General features: G+C 38.3%; 1 protein-coding gene across 20 annotated transcripts in view; it reads left to right on the top strand.

The window, feature by feature from the left end:
• Lpp (LIM domain containing preferred translocation partner in lipoma) overlaps positions 1–17,565 on the top strand; it is a 663,875-nt gene that overhangs the window by 294,633 nt on the left and 351,677 nt on the right. For 2 of the 20 annotated variants that reach the window (XM_046462636.2, XM_046462635.2), the window contains exon 1: positions 16,146–16,406. The exons of the other annotated variants lie outside the window; for them this stretch is intronic. In XM_046462636.2, coding sequence (XP_046318592.1) covers positions 16,299–16,406 — 108 coding nt within the window. In that variant the 5' untranslated portion in view covers positions 16,146–16,298. Of the gene's footprint in view, positions 1–16,145; positions 16,407–17,565 lie in introns of those variants that run through there. 20 annotated transcript variants of the gene reach the window in all.

Raw genomic sequence — 17,565 nt, 5'->3', positions numbered from 1 at the left:
GTTTATGAATGACTCTTACAGGATTGATAATGCTGAGGAATGGAGATGGATTAGATATAGTACCTAGAATCAAGGTTTAAAGAACACACACACACACACACACACACACATTTTTAAATAAAGACATGGCAAATTGTGCCTCAGTCATGATGCTTTGATTAGAAGCACAATTTAAGTTCTGTATTAATGGTAGGGGAAATAAATTAACTATGATTGGAGAAATGAAAGTAGGTTCTTGGAAACAATTTCAGTTCAGCTGAACTTTGATGGTTAGATAGGGCCATAATTTTCAGATGAGGGGAGTGGTTTTCTTCCTTTCTTTCTTTCTTTCTTTCTTTCTTTCTTTCTTTCTTTCTTTCTTTCTTTCTTTGTAAGAAGAATAAAAACACAGAGAAAGGAAATCACAAAGTCAGTGTGAGAGGCCTTGAACGTTCAGCTGTGGAATTTACTTTTGTTCTGAAAGTGCTTACAATTTAATCCAGGTGTTTGTTATTATTTTAAATATAAGGGTGACATCTCCAGTCTGTTGTTAGGTGCCAAGTGATGCTATTAACATACCATAAAACAAAATGTATCATACTGGCAGGAAGCCCCATGCAAAGAATTCTGAGTTGCCTGATTGACTTCATGAGATCCTTGGGGACTTACCTGAGATCCTTGGGGACACAGGATGGCTTCACTTTCAGGTGACGGTTTTGCTGCGCTTTCTCCATGGTGTCCAGTATTTAATGACTCACAACTCTTCCTCTCTTGTTTTGACCTGCCCTGAAGCTTGCTTCAATCATCTGCTCTCCACTGTTATATAATTTTTGTTTTCATTTCTCCTCGTCCAGCATTTGAGGCAGGATGGTTGCTTTCGTCTGTCTACCTCAGAAAACCGGATATTTTTGTCCCTCAGTGGTTATTCAAAATATTAAATTCTCTTCTTATGAGACTGAAATTTGTCCTTTTAAGATTTCCTTATACTGATCTTCTTCCCATCTTCCTGAATAATGATGCACAGTCAAAGGAAAGGTCCAACCAGGAGGGAGAGAGATGGGTACTATGTACCTCAAGGAATTGATCCATAAAGGTTCAGAAAGAACAAGGTGGGAACAGAGTAACATAAGCTATGACCAGAATTAGTGGAAAAAAGAAAAGAAAGAAAAAGGAAGAGAATCCTCTGACATAATTTATTTTAAAAGCAGCCTCCCAAAGTTTTAAAGACAATTCAGTCCTTTTCTTGTGGAACCAATTTGAAGTTCATGTATGTGCATGGTGAATGGTGGCTTATAATCATTTCTAATATATTTCAATCAATTTCAGAATACATTTCTACTTACCTATTTTACACATTTCTGAACAATTAAGAACTCAAGCGCACAGCCATGGCCACTTTTAATCAGAAATGCACAGAAAGAGGCAAGCTGGATTGGCTTTGTATGATTTGGACAAATCTTTTCATAGCATTTCTTCTACTGGCTGGCAATGTGGTGAGGAAGGACAAGGCTGGGTATAAAAGGAGATCCAGGTGACTGCAGCTAGAATTCAAGGCAGAGACCTGTTGCCCCAGCAAGAACAAAAAGTGGTCAACAAAAGATTGAATGCTCTCTGAGGTGCTGCTTCTTTCTTGCATTGAGAATGCAAGGATATCTTGACCCACAAGAACATACCAAAAGAATGATTAAGTCGCTTAATTCTCCATGGCCCTTCACCTGGTTCCTTGTGGATGAGCAAGCACTAGTTGATTTGTAGTTTGTGGTCCTGGCAGCAACAGTAGCAGCAACAGCAGCGATAGCAACAGCTTGCATTTGTGATGATCTTCTACTTTTATGGTTCGTGTATGTAGGTCAGCGTGTGTTTAACAAGGCCTGACGGGTTTGCTGGTATGCTCCTGGCTCTGCCCAGTATGACTTCCTATAAGTGAATGTCAAAGTTTTCCTGTTTGCTTTTTACTCTGAATCATCCTCTGGGTATTCAGATGAGAAGAGAGGGAAATTTTGGTGTCTGTACTTGTCAAAATGTCTCTCTCTGACAATAGTAGGTCTAGAGTCAATCAGGGGGTGTTCCAGTGTTTCATTTAGAATTTTAAACTTTTTTCTTCTTCTCTTCCTTCTCTTTCATCTTCCCGTTGCCCCACTGTTTCCTCCACTCTTCTTCCTCCTCTTTCCTTCTTTTGCAGTGTTGGGGATTGAACCCAGGGCCTTAGGTATGCTAGGCAAGCCCTCTACCACTGAGCTATGCCCCTAGCCCCTTTTCCTTATTTTTCAAAAATGATTTATTGAACATGGTAAAGCATTCTGTGATTGATAGTGGATTATGTGTATACATACATGCCCAACTTTATCAACCCAATTTCCTTAAAGTAATCTAGGACACATTCTTGCTTTCTGTGGTGAAAGATTAATCATTATACAAAGAATGTCTCATGGGGAAATCCTGTTGTACACTGGGATAACAGTGAGGTTAGCTCTGCTTTAGCTTCTCAGTTTCTGGGTAGGAAGTAATTTTCTGCACTTGTGTATTACAGAAACTTTCCTTTGCCCAACTAAAGTGAAACTGCAGGTGACTCTGAATCCTTGGAAGTTTTTAGTGGTTACATCAAGATTGAAATATATTTATTTTATTTTTTTTTTACTTATGAAAAAGTAATGCATGTTTTTAACTTACAAAAAGTAATGCAAGATAGATAGATAGATAGATAGATAGATAAATAAATAAATAAATAAATAAATAAATGTTTTTACATGTTACTTTATCAAGGAAAGGTGATGATCTGCATATATACCCCCATTCTCAATACCCAACAGTTGACACTGAGTGGTGGTGTTCTCCCTTCCTCACCTCAAATATTATTAAAACAATAGAGTAGAATGAGAGAAGGGAGGGAAAAGAGGGAATCATGAACTAAAATCGATTTCCATGCATGTATGAGTTTGTTGGGGTGAACTCAACTGCTATGGTAAAAGATAAAGCTCCAATAAAAAATATTTGTTGAGTATGTTATAATATTTTCAACTTGTAGTAACTTTTTTGGGGGGTATAGGGTTGGAGATTGAACCTAGGGCACTTTTCCCTTGAGCACTTGTTATTTTTTTTTTTTTTTTTTTAATTCTGAGATAGGATCTCACTAAGTTGCAGAGGCTTGCCTCAAATGTATGATCCTTCTGTGTCCACCTCCTGAGTAGCTGGGATTACAGTTGTGTACCATCATGTCTGCCTTGAACACCTTTCTTTTAAGAAAGTTCTTATGCTAAACTGTACAACCACATTAGTAATAGTTCAGTCATAGCTTTTACTTCATTATACTTTTTTGTTTTCTTTTTCTGGTATTATCATCCAGATTTTTTTCCTTTTATGTTCATTTTTTTTTCTACCGCAGTACTTCATTAAGTAATTTTATTGATGGCTATGTAATAGAAATGACTTATATTTTCTTATATATTAAGTTTGGCTACAAGTAGAATTGTAGAACCAAATTTCACTTGCCTTAATATTCTACAATGATTTTGAACTATCTTTTATTATAATTTACCGGTAAGTACTTGGAGGTGAGAAATCTGATTCCATTCTTCTTCTTCTTTTTTTTTTTTTTTGCACTTAGTAATCTTTTCCTTTGGGTTTTTAAGCTGTATTTATAGGAGTCCGCAGTTCTATACCGTGTCTACCCCCACTATTCCTCTCAACATTCAGTGACTGGTTCATCTGAGAGTCAGGATTAACTATATTTAGCTAAAGGAGGATGTTCTTGTGTTGTTTGGGGAAAGAAATTCCTTCATTTGCCACAGTAATTAGCTTTCAGACTACTTATTTATTTTCTCTTTTCATATTTTTTATTGGTGAATTATAGTTGTACATAACGATGGAATTTATTACATATCTGTACAGGCACACAATATTAATTTTAAAAATATTTTAATCTTTTAAGTGGTATAGAAAACAAACAAAAAACTACACATGATTGTTATGGTAATACTTTTATAATGTCCACATATGTACCCTTAGTGAGATATACCTTTCCCTCCAGCTTGCTTGCTTTCTCTCCCTCCCTCCCTCCCTCCCTCCCTCCTTCCTTCCCTCCCTCCCTCTCTTCCTTCCTTCCTTCCTTTTCTTTCCTTGCTTTGCAGTATTAGGATTGAGGGTTTCACACATGCTAGACAAGCACTCTACTCCTGAGCTATATTCCTTTTTAAAGTTTTCTTTAGAGAGAGGGTCTTGCTAGTTGCCCAGGCTGGCCTTGAACTTGCCATCGTCCTGCCTTGGCCTTTTGAGTACCTGGGATAGGTGTGCACCACCACAAGCAGTCTGACAATTTTATTTCTTTGTAAGTCTTTCAGTTACTGTCTGGTGACCTTTCATTTCATCTTTCAGAAATCTTATTAGCATTTCTTACAGGAAAGGTCTAGTTGGAACAATCTCTCTGATCTTTCTTATGTTTTGGGGGGAATGTCATAATTTCTTCCTGACATTTAAAGGACTTTTTATTTGTTATTTCGTCCCAGGGATTAAAACCAGGGGTCCTTAACCACTGAGAAACATCCCTAGCCTCCCTTTTTATTTTTATTTTTTTATTTTGAGACAGGGTTTCGCCATGTTGCTCAGGGTCTTTCTAAGTTGCTAAGGCTAGCCTTGAATTTGCCATCCATCCTCAGCCTCCTGAGTCCCTGGGTTTACAGGTGTTCCTCTGCAACCAGCTGAAGGACATTTTTTTAAAAATCTGGTATAGGAATCTTTGTTGACAGTTTTTTTGGGGAGGGCGTACCAGGGATTGAACTCAGAAGTACTTGACCACTGAGCCAAATCCCCAGCCCTATTTTTATTTTATTTAGAGACAGGGTCTCACTGAGTTGCTTAGTATCTCACTTTTGCTGAGGCTGGCTTTGAACTCAAGATCCTCCTGTCTCAGCCTCCTGAGTTGCTGGAGTTACAGGTGTGCACCACAGCTCCCAATGACAGGCTTTTCTTTTTCTTTTTCTTTTTTTTTTTTTTTTTCACATTGAATCTATCATCCCACTTTCTTCTAACCTCTTAAATTTCTGATGAGAAATCTGAAGATAATCTGATTGAAGCTCCCCTATATGTGATGAGTAAGTATACTCTCTCACTGCTTTCAAATTTCTTTGCCTTCATGGGGGCAGGAATGATGGTGGAATGAGATGAACATCATTACCCTATGTACATGTATGACTGCACGTGTGGTGCCACTTTACAGTGTGTACAACCAGAGAAATGAAAAGTTGTGCTCCATTTGTTTACAATGAATCGAAATGCATTCTGCTATCATGTATAACTAATTAGAATAAACAAAAAAATACAAAAAATATTCTTTGTCATTCTTTCAACAGCTTGTGAGGTATCTCAGTATTTGTCTCTTATTATCTCAACTTCAAGCTTCTTGGGATGGCTTTGTCCATTTTTCCCCCAAATATTCTTTCTACTCATCTTTTCTTTTTCTCATCTTTCTGAAATCCCACAGTACATATGTTGGTCTGCTTCATGTACTTCCACTGTCCCATAGGTACCTTTGGTACCATTTGGTTGTCCTCAGTCTTTTCTTCCTATTTCTTTATTTTATTTGGGGGGGGGGGAGCCTTTTGTGTTTTTGGAGAATTATTTTTCTTTTTTGTTTTTGCTTTTTTTATCATTTTAAACATTTATTTAATTATTATATGTGGTGCTGTGGATTGAACCCAGAATTTTTTGTATGCAAGGCCAGTGCTCTGCCAACTGAGCTACCTTCTCATCCTTTTTCTTTATATTTCTGAGACTTGATATTTTGCGTTGACTTATTTTCAAGTACCCTGACTCTTTCTTCTATGTGCTCAAACCTATTTTGAATTCCTCTAGTGAAACTGTTTATCATTAACTGTACTGTTCACTCCCAGAATTTTGGGGATTTCTTTTTAAGTTTTCTTTCTCTTTGTTAATATTTTCCTTTTATTAATACTTTAAAAAGTCCCTTTCTTTAGTTTTGTTTTGTTTTTTTTTTTTTTTTTTTTTAGCATCTTTAGGATAGTAGTTTTAAAGTCTTTATCAAGTAGACTACCATCAAGTCTTTTTGGGGGGACAGGTTCTGTCCATTTATTTTAATTTTTTGCTCTGAATTGGCCATACTCTTTTATTTTTTGTATGTTTAGTGATTATTGTTGTTGTCATTGAAAAAAAAGTACATTTATAACTAATCAGGAGGTAAATCTGGAAATCAGATTTTTCCCTTTTTGTAGGTTTTGCTGCTTTTTGTTTTTCTCGATCCCACCCCTATCCTCCCACCCCCATGCCAAGAATCAACCCTAGGTGGAAATTTAATGTTTTAGGTATTTTTTGAGCTTCTGCCTTTCCCTGGATATGTGTGGTAACTGTCATTTCTTCCATATATGCAATTCATTTTGAATTACTTACTCATCAGTGTTTGGTTCCCAAACAGGAAAAAGTGAAAGATGCCGGGAAAAAAGAAAGGGGGTGACTGCTTAAGTCCCCTGGAAATCATGTCAGTTAGAGTGAGATGGGCAAAATATTGACAACTGCTTCTTTTTCTTCACATCTTTGATGAGAAGCAATGGCCAATGATCAGAGCATAGATCCCTGATATTTGGAAAACAAGGTTCTTTTTTGCCCACCCTGACTCCTGTGGGATATATGCAGGCTGCTCCAGGAACACAGGAACAGTTGCCTGCCAAGGGACTGAGGGATGGGGGATGGATAGCTGCTACAGTTCCAAGAGCTGAAATTGACCTAAATGAACCAGTTTACCATCTAAGACTTTCCCTTGGAAGGTGGAAGCTTTCAATTAACTCCAGCGTTCCAAAATAGTCACATCACAGAGGCTGTGGCAGTGCAATGGAATGCAGTGGTCTGTCTGGGTGGGGAGACAGACTTCTGTTCCATCCTGTGCCGCCATATTCTCAGAATCTCCTCTTCCTCTTTTGATATTCACTGTACTGAGCTTCGTGGATTCCTCTCCTGCATCTGATTATGTCTTCCCCCCCCCCCCTTTAACCAGATCTCCTTTTTTATTCTTCCTGTCCCTACATATAGGTATCCACTTTCGTTCTCCCTGTGCCCTTCTGGCTTCTCTCTGGAGAATTCAGAATTCTAACCTTTGTTGATCTGATAACTGGAATTAGCTATGACTCTTGGCACGGTTTTGTTCATTGATAGGAACCGTAACCCCTATGCATAAGCTAGTTCCACAGGGAAAGCCAGTTCAGTGTGTCCCAAATGCTACTCATCCTCTTCTTCATTTAGAAATACCAGCATATTTTCTGGTGTCACAAAGTGTAAATTCTGTGCTCAGTGTTGATATGACTTTCTTTTTGAGTATATTCACCAAAAGGACTTTTTGGCTTGAAAATCCCTCTCAGGTTTGCTCCCGTCTGTTTTCTTGCTCATCATCTTAGCTCCTTCATTCTCCAGATCACAGATGACTCATGGCCTTAATTCTACCTTTTTTTTTTTTTTTTTTTTTTTACTTTCCAGCTGCATATCCCTAACCAATTAATAATTCAAAATTGTTATTTTTTCCTTATGGATGTTTATTACCTACCACATTAAATTTCTTCTCTTGGTTGAGTTTTCAGACCTCCATGACCTATCTCACCCTGCACAACATAACTTATCTCCCAGTCTGTTCCCTATATAATCTTTTTGCTCTTTTGAAGATGTCTCCTTGTCAGTTCTATATGTAGAGTTAATTTTCCTGTTTCTTCCTTGCTGTCTGAAGCATCCTCATCTCTTAACTGATAAGTACGCATTCATTTTTAAACAGCCCTAAGTCAGTTGCCACGTTCTTCCTCATGTGAGCCAGCCTTCCACTGGCTCTTCCTTGTCCTTGTCTGCATCCTTACTCTTTTGACTGAGTCATGTGGTACAGCAACGTGAGACCAAGGTTTAGTTCTAAGAAGTCCTGTTCTGTTCCTTACCGGTGCAGTTCCTAACTCTGCATTCTAAATGAGAATATTAATAGCAGTTTCATAGAAATTTATTTTGAGAATTAATTAAGATAATGAATATAGTATATCCAGCAATATCTAGTTCATAGTGAAGTCTACTATGAATCACGTGGATAGATAAATCACTTAATGCTCTTTGATTTTTCCTGCCACTTAATATATGCCTCTATGTGGAATGATGAAATTATTTCATGTACATCAGTCTTGTCACCAGACTGATTTTCATAAAATAAGAATCACAAAATAGCATGTTGGAGACCTCTGAAAAATCATTTAATTTCACTAATCATAGAGGCTTAGATTTGAGTACTCCTTATCCAGGCAATCATTCTTGTGGTTAAGAAACTGGAGCCCAAATTTCTTGAGTAAACAATTCAGGGTGACATAGTTACTAGGAGAGCTGTACCCCAACCACAATTAGAGGTTTCTGGATTTCTTAACCTGTACTCTTTCCATTATCTTCTTGTTAGATTCCCTTTTAGCCATTGCCTAAAGTTTGGATCACTACTCAATATTCCTGTGTCACCCATAGTCCTTATTCCATTGTAAGAAGGTAGAGTAGCTATTTGGTTGATATTTGTGCATTGATTGATTGATTGAATCATTCTTTGTCTCTGCTATAGGAATTCTCTGGGAGTAGATCATGCTAAGTATACCATATGTATCACCTTTTTGGATGCTTTTGACGTTGCTATAAGCATGCAAAGGGTTCAACATGTACCACTTCTGTTCTCTGTGTCAGGGTGTTGGGAAGGAAATGGGAGAGGAAGTTATATACATCTTGAGCAAATCAGGCTTTTCTATTTTTAGTCCTTGCTACTGTTTGGAAAGTACAGTCCCTGTTCGTGGCAGTCTGGCATGTGTTTCCTTAGTGCCATTTCAGAAAAGAGGAAAAATAAATATGGGAATTTTTTTTTGTAGTGAAAATAGTTACTCAGTGAAATCACATAAGTTTCCCCTGTTTTCTCTTGATGAAACCTCAAACCAACTAAGCACAGATTCCTCAACCTCAGCTATGCATGTCACGGCCTCATGTAGAACAGGAGACTGGAGTCAGCAAAATGTAGTTTAGCAAGATATGTTCTGGTGCTTCAGCGAGACAGTGGGTGGGGAAGGCAGGGGTGGGAGTGGTGATGTGGCTTTGACCAGCACCAGACTGATGCCCTATGGAGAAACTGAAGCCAGAGTTAGGTAGACAGACTTGTAGCACTGGAACCCTTTCCTTTAGCTGTTCCTTCTGCCTGACTGTCTCTCCTTGGCAAAATTCTTCCTAACATCCATTCCATCAATTCCAATCAATGAATGAATTCTCTTCTGGACTTATGATGACTTTTGGGGGGATTTTCCCAGTCCAGAGATGTATTAGTTATCATCAGCAAACAACAGAGGGACTTATCCTGGTGAACATGATGTGATCTGCATTTAGGGTTGTTTTACTAGAGTGGGACATGACCAAACAAAAGAGGCAGTGGTAGCAGGGATTGGGGTCAACCTCCAGAGTCCATGGGGGCAGACAAAGCCTGAACTGAAGTTCTTCCCATGAATGTGGGGAAGGGCTATTTGGAAAGGAACGGTCCTGGAAAATGGAAGGGTTCAGGATGCTTTGCAGGATTCTGACTTTCTTCAGGGGAGATGAGTTTGCTTCCTGACTTAGTGTTTATCAAACAGGAAAATCCTCCAAAAAATCAGAAACTCTGAGGCAAGCATGATGTGAACATTACTAGAGGAAATGTTGATAACAGCAATATTGTTCCTCTTTAAGGAGAGAGGGTATACATACAGTCAACATACATAAGCAGCTCTTCTTTGAAAAAATTGTGGGAGTAGGGTGAGAATAATGCATTGGTATAATTAATGCTAATTTGTGGATACTGCTGTATTGTTGTCATTGTTTTTTAATTGAATATGTATTAAGCTCCAACAGGGTGCTATGAATAATACCAACTTATAGTTGATTTATTAGAACACTCAGTAGACTTATAAACACCAATAAATGGAAACTCACAGCACCCCTTGGAGGTGGTAAACATCTTTGCCATTTCTACAAATGAGGAGAAGTGAAGTAGATTGTGTTTGCTTTTCTGGCACTGTGGGTGAGAACACAGAACTGTCGAATGAGAGAGAAGTATTCTCCCTGTCCCTGGGAACTGGGTTAGAACACATTACTAAAGAATTCTTAAATGTGTTCAGATTTGTGGGATTTTAATTAAATTGTTCCAGTTGTTGTTAGCACTTGAATTAACAACAGGCAGCCAAATTTTAGGCCAGCAGATTTTAAATTTATTATGGAAAAGAATTGAGGAAGGCACAGAAGGTTTATTAAATGCAGATGACTAGACCCTGCCTTCATGTGTTTAAACTGTTAAATCAAGAGGGTAATAGCTAAAACTGTCCCCCTTTAATGGGCATCTGAGATGCTTCTATCTCCAGAGGATGCTCAGCTTCCCTTTGCTACCCCAGCTTTGCCTTATTATAAGAACTTCCTTTGGCTACTGAAATCTAGAGCAACCCTGAGACAAACTTTGCATTTCATATTATTAGGGTCTCCTCAAAATCACCTGGTATGATCTTATAATCCTCTATTTTAGGGAACATACCACCAGTGAACATTTACAGAAGGGCTGCTGCCTGCTTAGCATTCTAATGGACATTTAAATACCAGTTCTTGATTTCACCTGGTCTTAAAGATGCCGCTTTGGAACTGGTTTTACATTCCCCTGTTTCATAAGCAGAATCTGAAAGTAACAGTATATGATTTGGTCAAACCTCATGCTTGTTTAAATCCTTTCTGTTTAAATCTAGTAGGGCCTACATTTCACTTTTGAGTTTGAAACACAGGTGGAAAGCTTTGCAGGACTGAAAACATTTGAATATGGCTGTAGAGCCTCCAGACCTGGTTTAAGTATGACACATTTTAAATAAAGCATTCATGTAAAAATGGTGGAGAGGTGGGGAAGGAAAGGTGGAAGGGACAATTAAGGATTTTGTTATTCCTTTATTGTGCACCTTGCTTCTTTTATATAGACTGGGGACTGAACTGACCCTAGGTGAATAGCAGACCTTTGATTGTCACTTGACTCTCCACAGCCAGTGCAAAAGGAAATATTTGTCAGGAAAGATTGCAATTGGGCATGAGCAGCATTTTGGAGGAGAGAGAGGATTTTTAAGTTGGGACAAAAACAGTGAGGTTGAGACAACATCATTCCTTGCACTCTTTAGACTTTTTTCAGCCTCCATCTAGTGAAGTGACAGACTAGTCACTGCAGTCTGTTAATCTGTAATTTTGTGTTCAAAGGTAGAGATGTTTGTGTGCTCTAGCCATGCTTGTTCCTCATGTTGTGGAAATCACACGTATTCCTGATCATGGTGAGATCAATAGTTTCCCGATATGTTTCTATACTCACTTTTTATCAATGGCAACCTTTGTCATAAAAATAGGAATTCCTGCTGAGAGTGTTAATGTAAATTGTCTGTGCACTGCTTAAAATATATGTGATTCATACCCTGTGTTTGTTCCCACATCAACACTAAGTCCCAAGATACAATTACCCCTGCCCACTCTCTCCTTCGTCACGGTGACTGTGTTTATCCTTTAGAGATCTGTACCTTGGACCAGAGCCAACCTCCTTCTATGCCTAGGGTCTGCACACCTGAATGGTCCGATCATAGCTGACCATCTGAGTCTGCGCTTACTCTTATTTGTACCTCAGAGAACACTTGTGTTTGCCAAGTGCTCTCAGGCGGTGTGGAAATCCTCTCATGTCTTCATGCTCATATAGTAAATTTCTTAAGTATTTTTTTTTCTCCATCCAAGGTCTTCTCAACTGTCACTGCACCCATGCAGCTCACTCTCTCCAATTTCTCTATTTAGCTGCTCTTTCTTCTTCCTCTCTTTTTTCTCTAACATCATGTGCTTCCTATATTTACCCACATGTATCCTGTCTTTTAATGTGGCCATTTGTGGATAAACTAGTGCCTCTAATGCAGCTGTATTCACTTGTGGGGCAGAGAATTACTGATTTTCCTTTCTCTCAGTCCCTCCTTCCTTCCCTTCTCTTTCCTCCCTCCCTCCCTTCTCTTTCCTCCCTCCCTCCCTTCCTTCCTCCCTTTCTCCCTTCCTTCCTTTCTTCCCTGAACTTCTGGTTCCTGTACTCTTAATATTTGATAAATATTTATGGAAAAGTGAATAAAACTATCCCAAATGGGGAAGTAGAAGATGAAAGAAAATGTTGGATCTTGCCTTTTTAATTATAGTTACAGCCATGACCTAATTCTTGGTAACCTAATGCGCTCTTATAATCTCGGTTTGAGTTTACAGGCAGGACTGTTCCCCTTCTTCATTTTCAGCTGGATGTCAAGCAAAGTGCAAGAGCTTTGGAACACAATGTAATTTTTTAATTTCCTACATGAGTGACCCTAGAAGGGTCTCTCTTTCTTTCTGATCTTTGTTTTCCTCTTTTGTTAAACAAGAAGAATAACTCTTACCAATCTCTAGGAATGCTGGGCAAATGCAGTGAGGTGCTTGTGAAAGTGCTTTCCTAAAGTTAAGCATTCCTTTACTAACAGTGGCAGTGCAGAAGGAGCTAAGGGCCCCTCTCAGGTCCCCAAGGTGACTGTCCCAGGCCCAGTGTGGTGGACTGTTTAGCTAGCTAGAAATGCTGCTGGCTTGTAGGATCTTTACCAGAACTACCTTGAAACAGGAAATTTGGCCAAGAGAAAATGATACTCAAATTGAGGATGATCATAATGGATCTGGTGCATCTTTTCGTACCAAAAAAATATGATTACTGGGGTTTTAGATAATTCCTCCCATATCTTTCCCATTCTAAGCCTTCATGATAAGGCATAGCTTACATTTTGAGGATTCCTCTCCTGACTTCTTGCTCAAATGCTGTCACTCTCACCTCTATTTCCATTTCCACTAACCAGCTAGTGGCTTTCGAAACAATATATGTTTCCTCTACAAAATTGTTACCAATAGCCCTATTTTTGAAATGAGTATGTCAGATTCTATCCTATTAGCTTCTGTTGTATGGGTTCTGTCTTTTCAATGATCAAAATAATGTTTAAACTAAACAGAAATAGAGTAATTTGGTTCCAGTAAGGGGTTAGAAGTAGGAAAAAGAAAAACCCCAAAACAAAAATATAAATACTTCAAGTTCTTTGTTAATATCGGATAGGTTGCATTTATGTGAATGTGTTAGAATAACAGTACTTTTTATATGGGATGAAAATGAAGAGACCAAGTCCAAACCTCTTATTTTGCTGTTGAGAGGCTCAGAGAGGGAGAGTGATGTACCCAGGGTTACCCTGGTCACCTATAGCAAAGCTGGGGCAAAACACTGAGGAGACTGCTTGTCTGTTCCCTCTACTTACATAACCTCCTCCCTGTCTACCACAGAGGGTTCTGGGATTACACTGGCAGGTAACAAGCATCACATTTCTGGGTCAGCACTCCTAAATATTCTGACTTTGACCCATGTTTAAGTTTCTTAGGAAAATTACTACACTATGTTCTTACACTGACAGCACATTTTGAGTAGGAGGACTGGGGCTAGGAAGCATTGATACAGAACTCAGTGTCCCATGGTCATCATTTGGCTGTTTAATCATTAGTAAATCACTTAACCTTTCTGGTCCTTTGTTTCCTTTCGGCACAGATGGGAGCAGAGGCCCTTCTTGTCTCCAGTGTCTTTGTATCTAAGGCATTCTGATTTCCCCCTTCCTGGAATTTCTGTACTACTTATCTATATTGCATTCTGGAAAGGCTTTAAGATGGGCTCTTCTCCTTCTGCAGTTTTTTTGGTTTAGTCTCACCAGTGAGACTGGAAGTCTGTGGACAGTGTCGTGTTTCCTCTCTTCCATAGGTTTTCTCATCTGGAAGAAGGAGTGAGAGTAACTTTTTATTTCATGGGTTCTTAAAGCAGCCAGTTAAAGTAGTCTACAAGATATTACTTTGAAGAGGATGTTTTAGAGTATAAGGTGTCAAGGTTTTACTCCTCTTTCTGAACCTTCAGTGAACTATTGTCTCAGACAAGGTAAATCATGTCTTTACTTCCATTACCTCATGGGCCTGACTTCCTTTCTCTGTGCTAATCATTTATAATCACTTTCCCAGCATACTTCATCTGCACATCCTGATCAATGGTGCTTGATACATAGAAGCAGAGCCAAAGATGTTTACAGGCATTTCTCACCCATCATCCGCTTGGATGGCATCTCTGTAGTGTTACAGCTCTGGCTATACAACATGGAATGCTTGGTATAGGAACTCAACACTTGTTCTTGGTTTACTACTTGGGTAATAACATTTTGAAGGGTCATTGAAAGGGTTCAAAGGAGAAAAGCTTTGAGAATGATGAGCTAATATATAAAGTTAATGCCAAACTACTAAGATTCCAAATGTTGGGAAATGTGTAAAGTGGCTTTTAAAATAATGTATCATACTCCAACTCATTAGACCTGTGTTATCAAAATGCAAAACAAGAAAACTATCTTCCTTGAAGTTTTAAAATAAAGTCAATAGCAAAATTACCTGTCATGTTTTATTTTCTACTGCACAGTGCAGTAAGGATGAAAAATATTTTAATAACTGTTTAATTTATATGTTCAATTATTGTGCATATTCTTGACTCCCCCAGATATGAAAGTTTCCTTAATGAAAAAACCAAGGTATCTTTTCTCTTTTAAAACTCATATCTACTAATTGTATTTTTTCTTGGTAATTGCGTTATATAAAGGATTCCTAGGGAAACACTGATGACTCCTGATGATTTTATGGGGATCTCCCTCTCTCTCTCTCTCTAGAGAGAGAGAGAGAGAGAGAGAGTGTGTGTGTGTGTGTGTGTGTACATACACACATATATACACACATATATATTTCCTATGTGTGGACTGATTGGCCAGGTGGCTCTCAGACACCAATTTCATCCTCTAAACTTGATGTAGGTCATTCACAGCAGTTGTCCTCAAGCTCTCTTTTACAGGCATGCTTCAAGGTACATTACTGGGGAAGGTAGGGAAGACCCTGTGGGTAGAAGCCTAGGCTTCCTCTACTGGTACTTGACTCAAAGCAGCTTTTTACCTATTTCAAGTAATGAGGTTCTGGATATCAGATGTCTCTGCTGCTTAAAAGAGGGTGCTAATTATATATCCTACTGTCAAATAATGTCTGGGGTGGTTATGTTTATGGTTCTTATTTTATTGATGGAGAGATTGATAAATATGTATTGGTATGTATTATTATATAGCTATTCTCATTCAACTTGACCTGTGTTTTAATTGCAAGAGGGCTTTAAGAATATAGTTTAATATTTGTTTTATAAATATGCAATTTGTTAGAAATAATTCATAAGTAGGTAAATAAAATGAAAAAGTGAAGTTTTTTTGTTGTTGTTGTTTTGTTTTTAACCTCTGTTGGTTAGTTTTTGCTTTCTTTTCTGAATAGAGCAGTGAACAATGAGACTGCTTGTGTCCACATACTCAATGTAAACCACTTTAACCCATTTGGCTTAAATGCTGACTTGACCTCACTCTGGTGGGTTTGGTCCTATTGATGGTGGGCGGCAAGGATAGTGGCAGGCAAGTTATGGAATGTCATCATAGATTTGAGCATTATTGGTGGTTAAAAAATAAAAGACGATCTTTAAGGTTACTACCCCTCATTCTACAGGGGTAACAGCTGAGTTTCCCGAAGGGAAGGTGACAGAAAGTTTATTGGTAGACCTGGCTTCCTCCTGTCCTCCCTGTGAAGGAGTGGCCATGTGCTGGTGGCTCCAGTAGGCTGATTTTGTAAAAGAATAGCCCCTGGAGCATCTCTGAATATTGGAGTGAACCTTAAGGATCCTATGATTGAAATCTGGCATCAAGGTCAGAGGCACATCTGTGACTGAATGCTTGTCATCTTTCTTTCCTTCCATTCAGTTTTTCTCTCTCCCTTCCTCTTCATCCTCTTCTCACTGTCAATTCTTTAAAAAAAATTATTTGCACATCCACTATTCTCCACTCTCTAATTACAGGGTCTCTATTTCCTTGTATGTTTTGATTGTTAATAATTAGCCATGCACATCCTCTGTTCAGTTGGTCATGGCCATAGCTCATCCCTGTGGCAGTTTTGTTACGTGTTTCTCATTTCAGATTTATAAGAGGAGGAGGATTATTTGCCTATCTTATCTTTTGGTCACAGACCAAAGGTTAGGTTTACTAACATGTCTATGGACCTTTGCTCAGGTGCCCAGCCTTGGTTCTGTGAGCCTCAGTGTTCAGAAGTGAAGTCTCATGATCCAAAATATGGATCTTTGAGCAATAAGGGCAGGATATAAGGCTATTTCCTTTAAAGAAGATGTGAGTGGGCCACATATTATCAATTTTATGAGTGTTAGGACTGAGAAGGATAAGGTGATAGGGAATATAAAGGAAAAAGAGGAACTGAAGCTTTCCCAAGCCTGGGGTGCAGGTTCTGTCTTGATGATTTTTGCTGTAAGTATACCAAACCTATGAACAATTCTACCTTCTGATGTTTCCTTCTTCATTTATATAAAAAATATTTATTTATTTATTTATTTATTTATTTCAGTGCTGTATTCCCAGTTGTCAAACTATGATTTCACATCAAATCTTGAAGATGCTTCCTCTATTATGAATGCTACCATGTTTGCTCCACAGTTGGCATTTTGAGGCACCTTTTCCCACTGCCCTTAACTTGTGCAGCTGATGACCTTGGACAATCAGGAGTTTTGAGTTTGATGTTGTTTGCACATTAAAAATGTTGAATTGTATTGCTGTTAGCTTCTTAGGAAAGGGAATTATTTTTATTTTTAAATTTCTGTCTCTTCAACATGTAATGACAACAAATCTCAAAGAATATAGTATATTAAATATTACTAGTCACAACGGGCCAGTAATGTCAGCCACTACTCTGTTAATTCTACGAAGTTGGGGAGCAGGCATTCTTTAGACTGCATACTACTTAGACAAAAAAACAGTGTGAGAGAGAAGCCATTCACACAAATGAATGATGAGAGTCACGCTATGATCACTGGTATTGCAGAGGGATAGGCAAAGAAGGGTTAGGTTATGGGCTGGGGTTGTGGATCAGTGGTGGAGCACTCACCTAGCATGTGTGAGGCACTGGGTTTGATCCTCAGTACCACATAGAAGTAAAATTGAGGTACTCTGTCCACCTACAACTAAAAAACATATTTTTTTTAAAAGGATTAGGTTATCAAATCAGTAGGATTATCAGTAATGTCCTGAAAGAGAGGGTACATTTGATGAGATATAGTAAGCAGGTTTTTGGAAAGGTGAGCACTTCATCTAAATAAGTGGGGAAAGGATACACATCTTAACATGAATTAAGGTATTTTGTCCCCAATTTTCAACATGTTGAGTCTCATTCAATAAAGTGGCATTTCTACTAGGTAAGTAGATCATATTTGCTATAATCCTCATTGATGTATGCCACCTGTCTCAACAGTATCAGAAATAATGTGAAAAGGCTGGTCATATTATATATCATGGGAATTATTATAAATACTAATCATACTGTCTCCATTATTATTTTTGTTCAGATCTTGCTTACCCATTATTTGGATGTATCTATTGGTATTTTCATGACATCATATGACATAACACGATT

Source organism: Marmota monax, unplaced genomic scaffold (assembly GCF_021218885.2).
Source record: "Marmota monax isolate L192 unplaced genomic scaffold, Marmota_monax_Labrador192_F-V1.1 WCK01_AAM20220418_F8-fsc00100, whole genome shotgun sequence".
In the NCBI taxonomy this organism is placed as follows: Eukaryota; Metazoa; Chordata; class Mammalia; order Rodentia; family Sciuridae; genus Marmota; species Marmota monax.
Note: the sequence above shows the minus strand (reverse complement) of the source record. Positions and strands in the feature narration are given on the sequence as shown.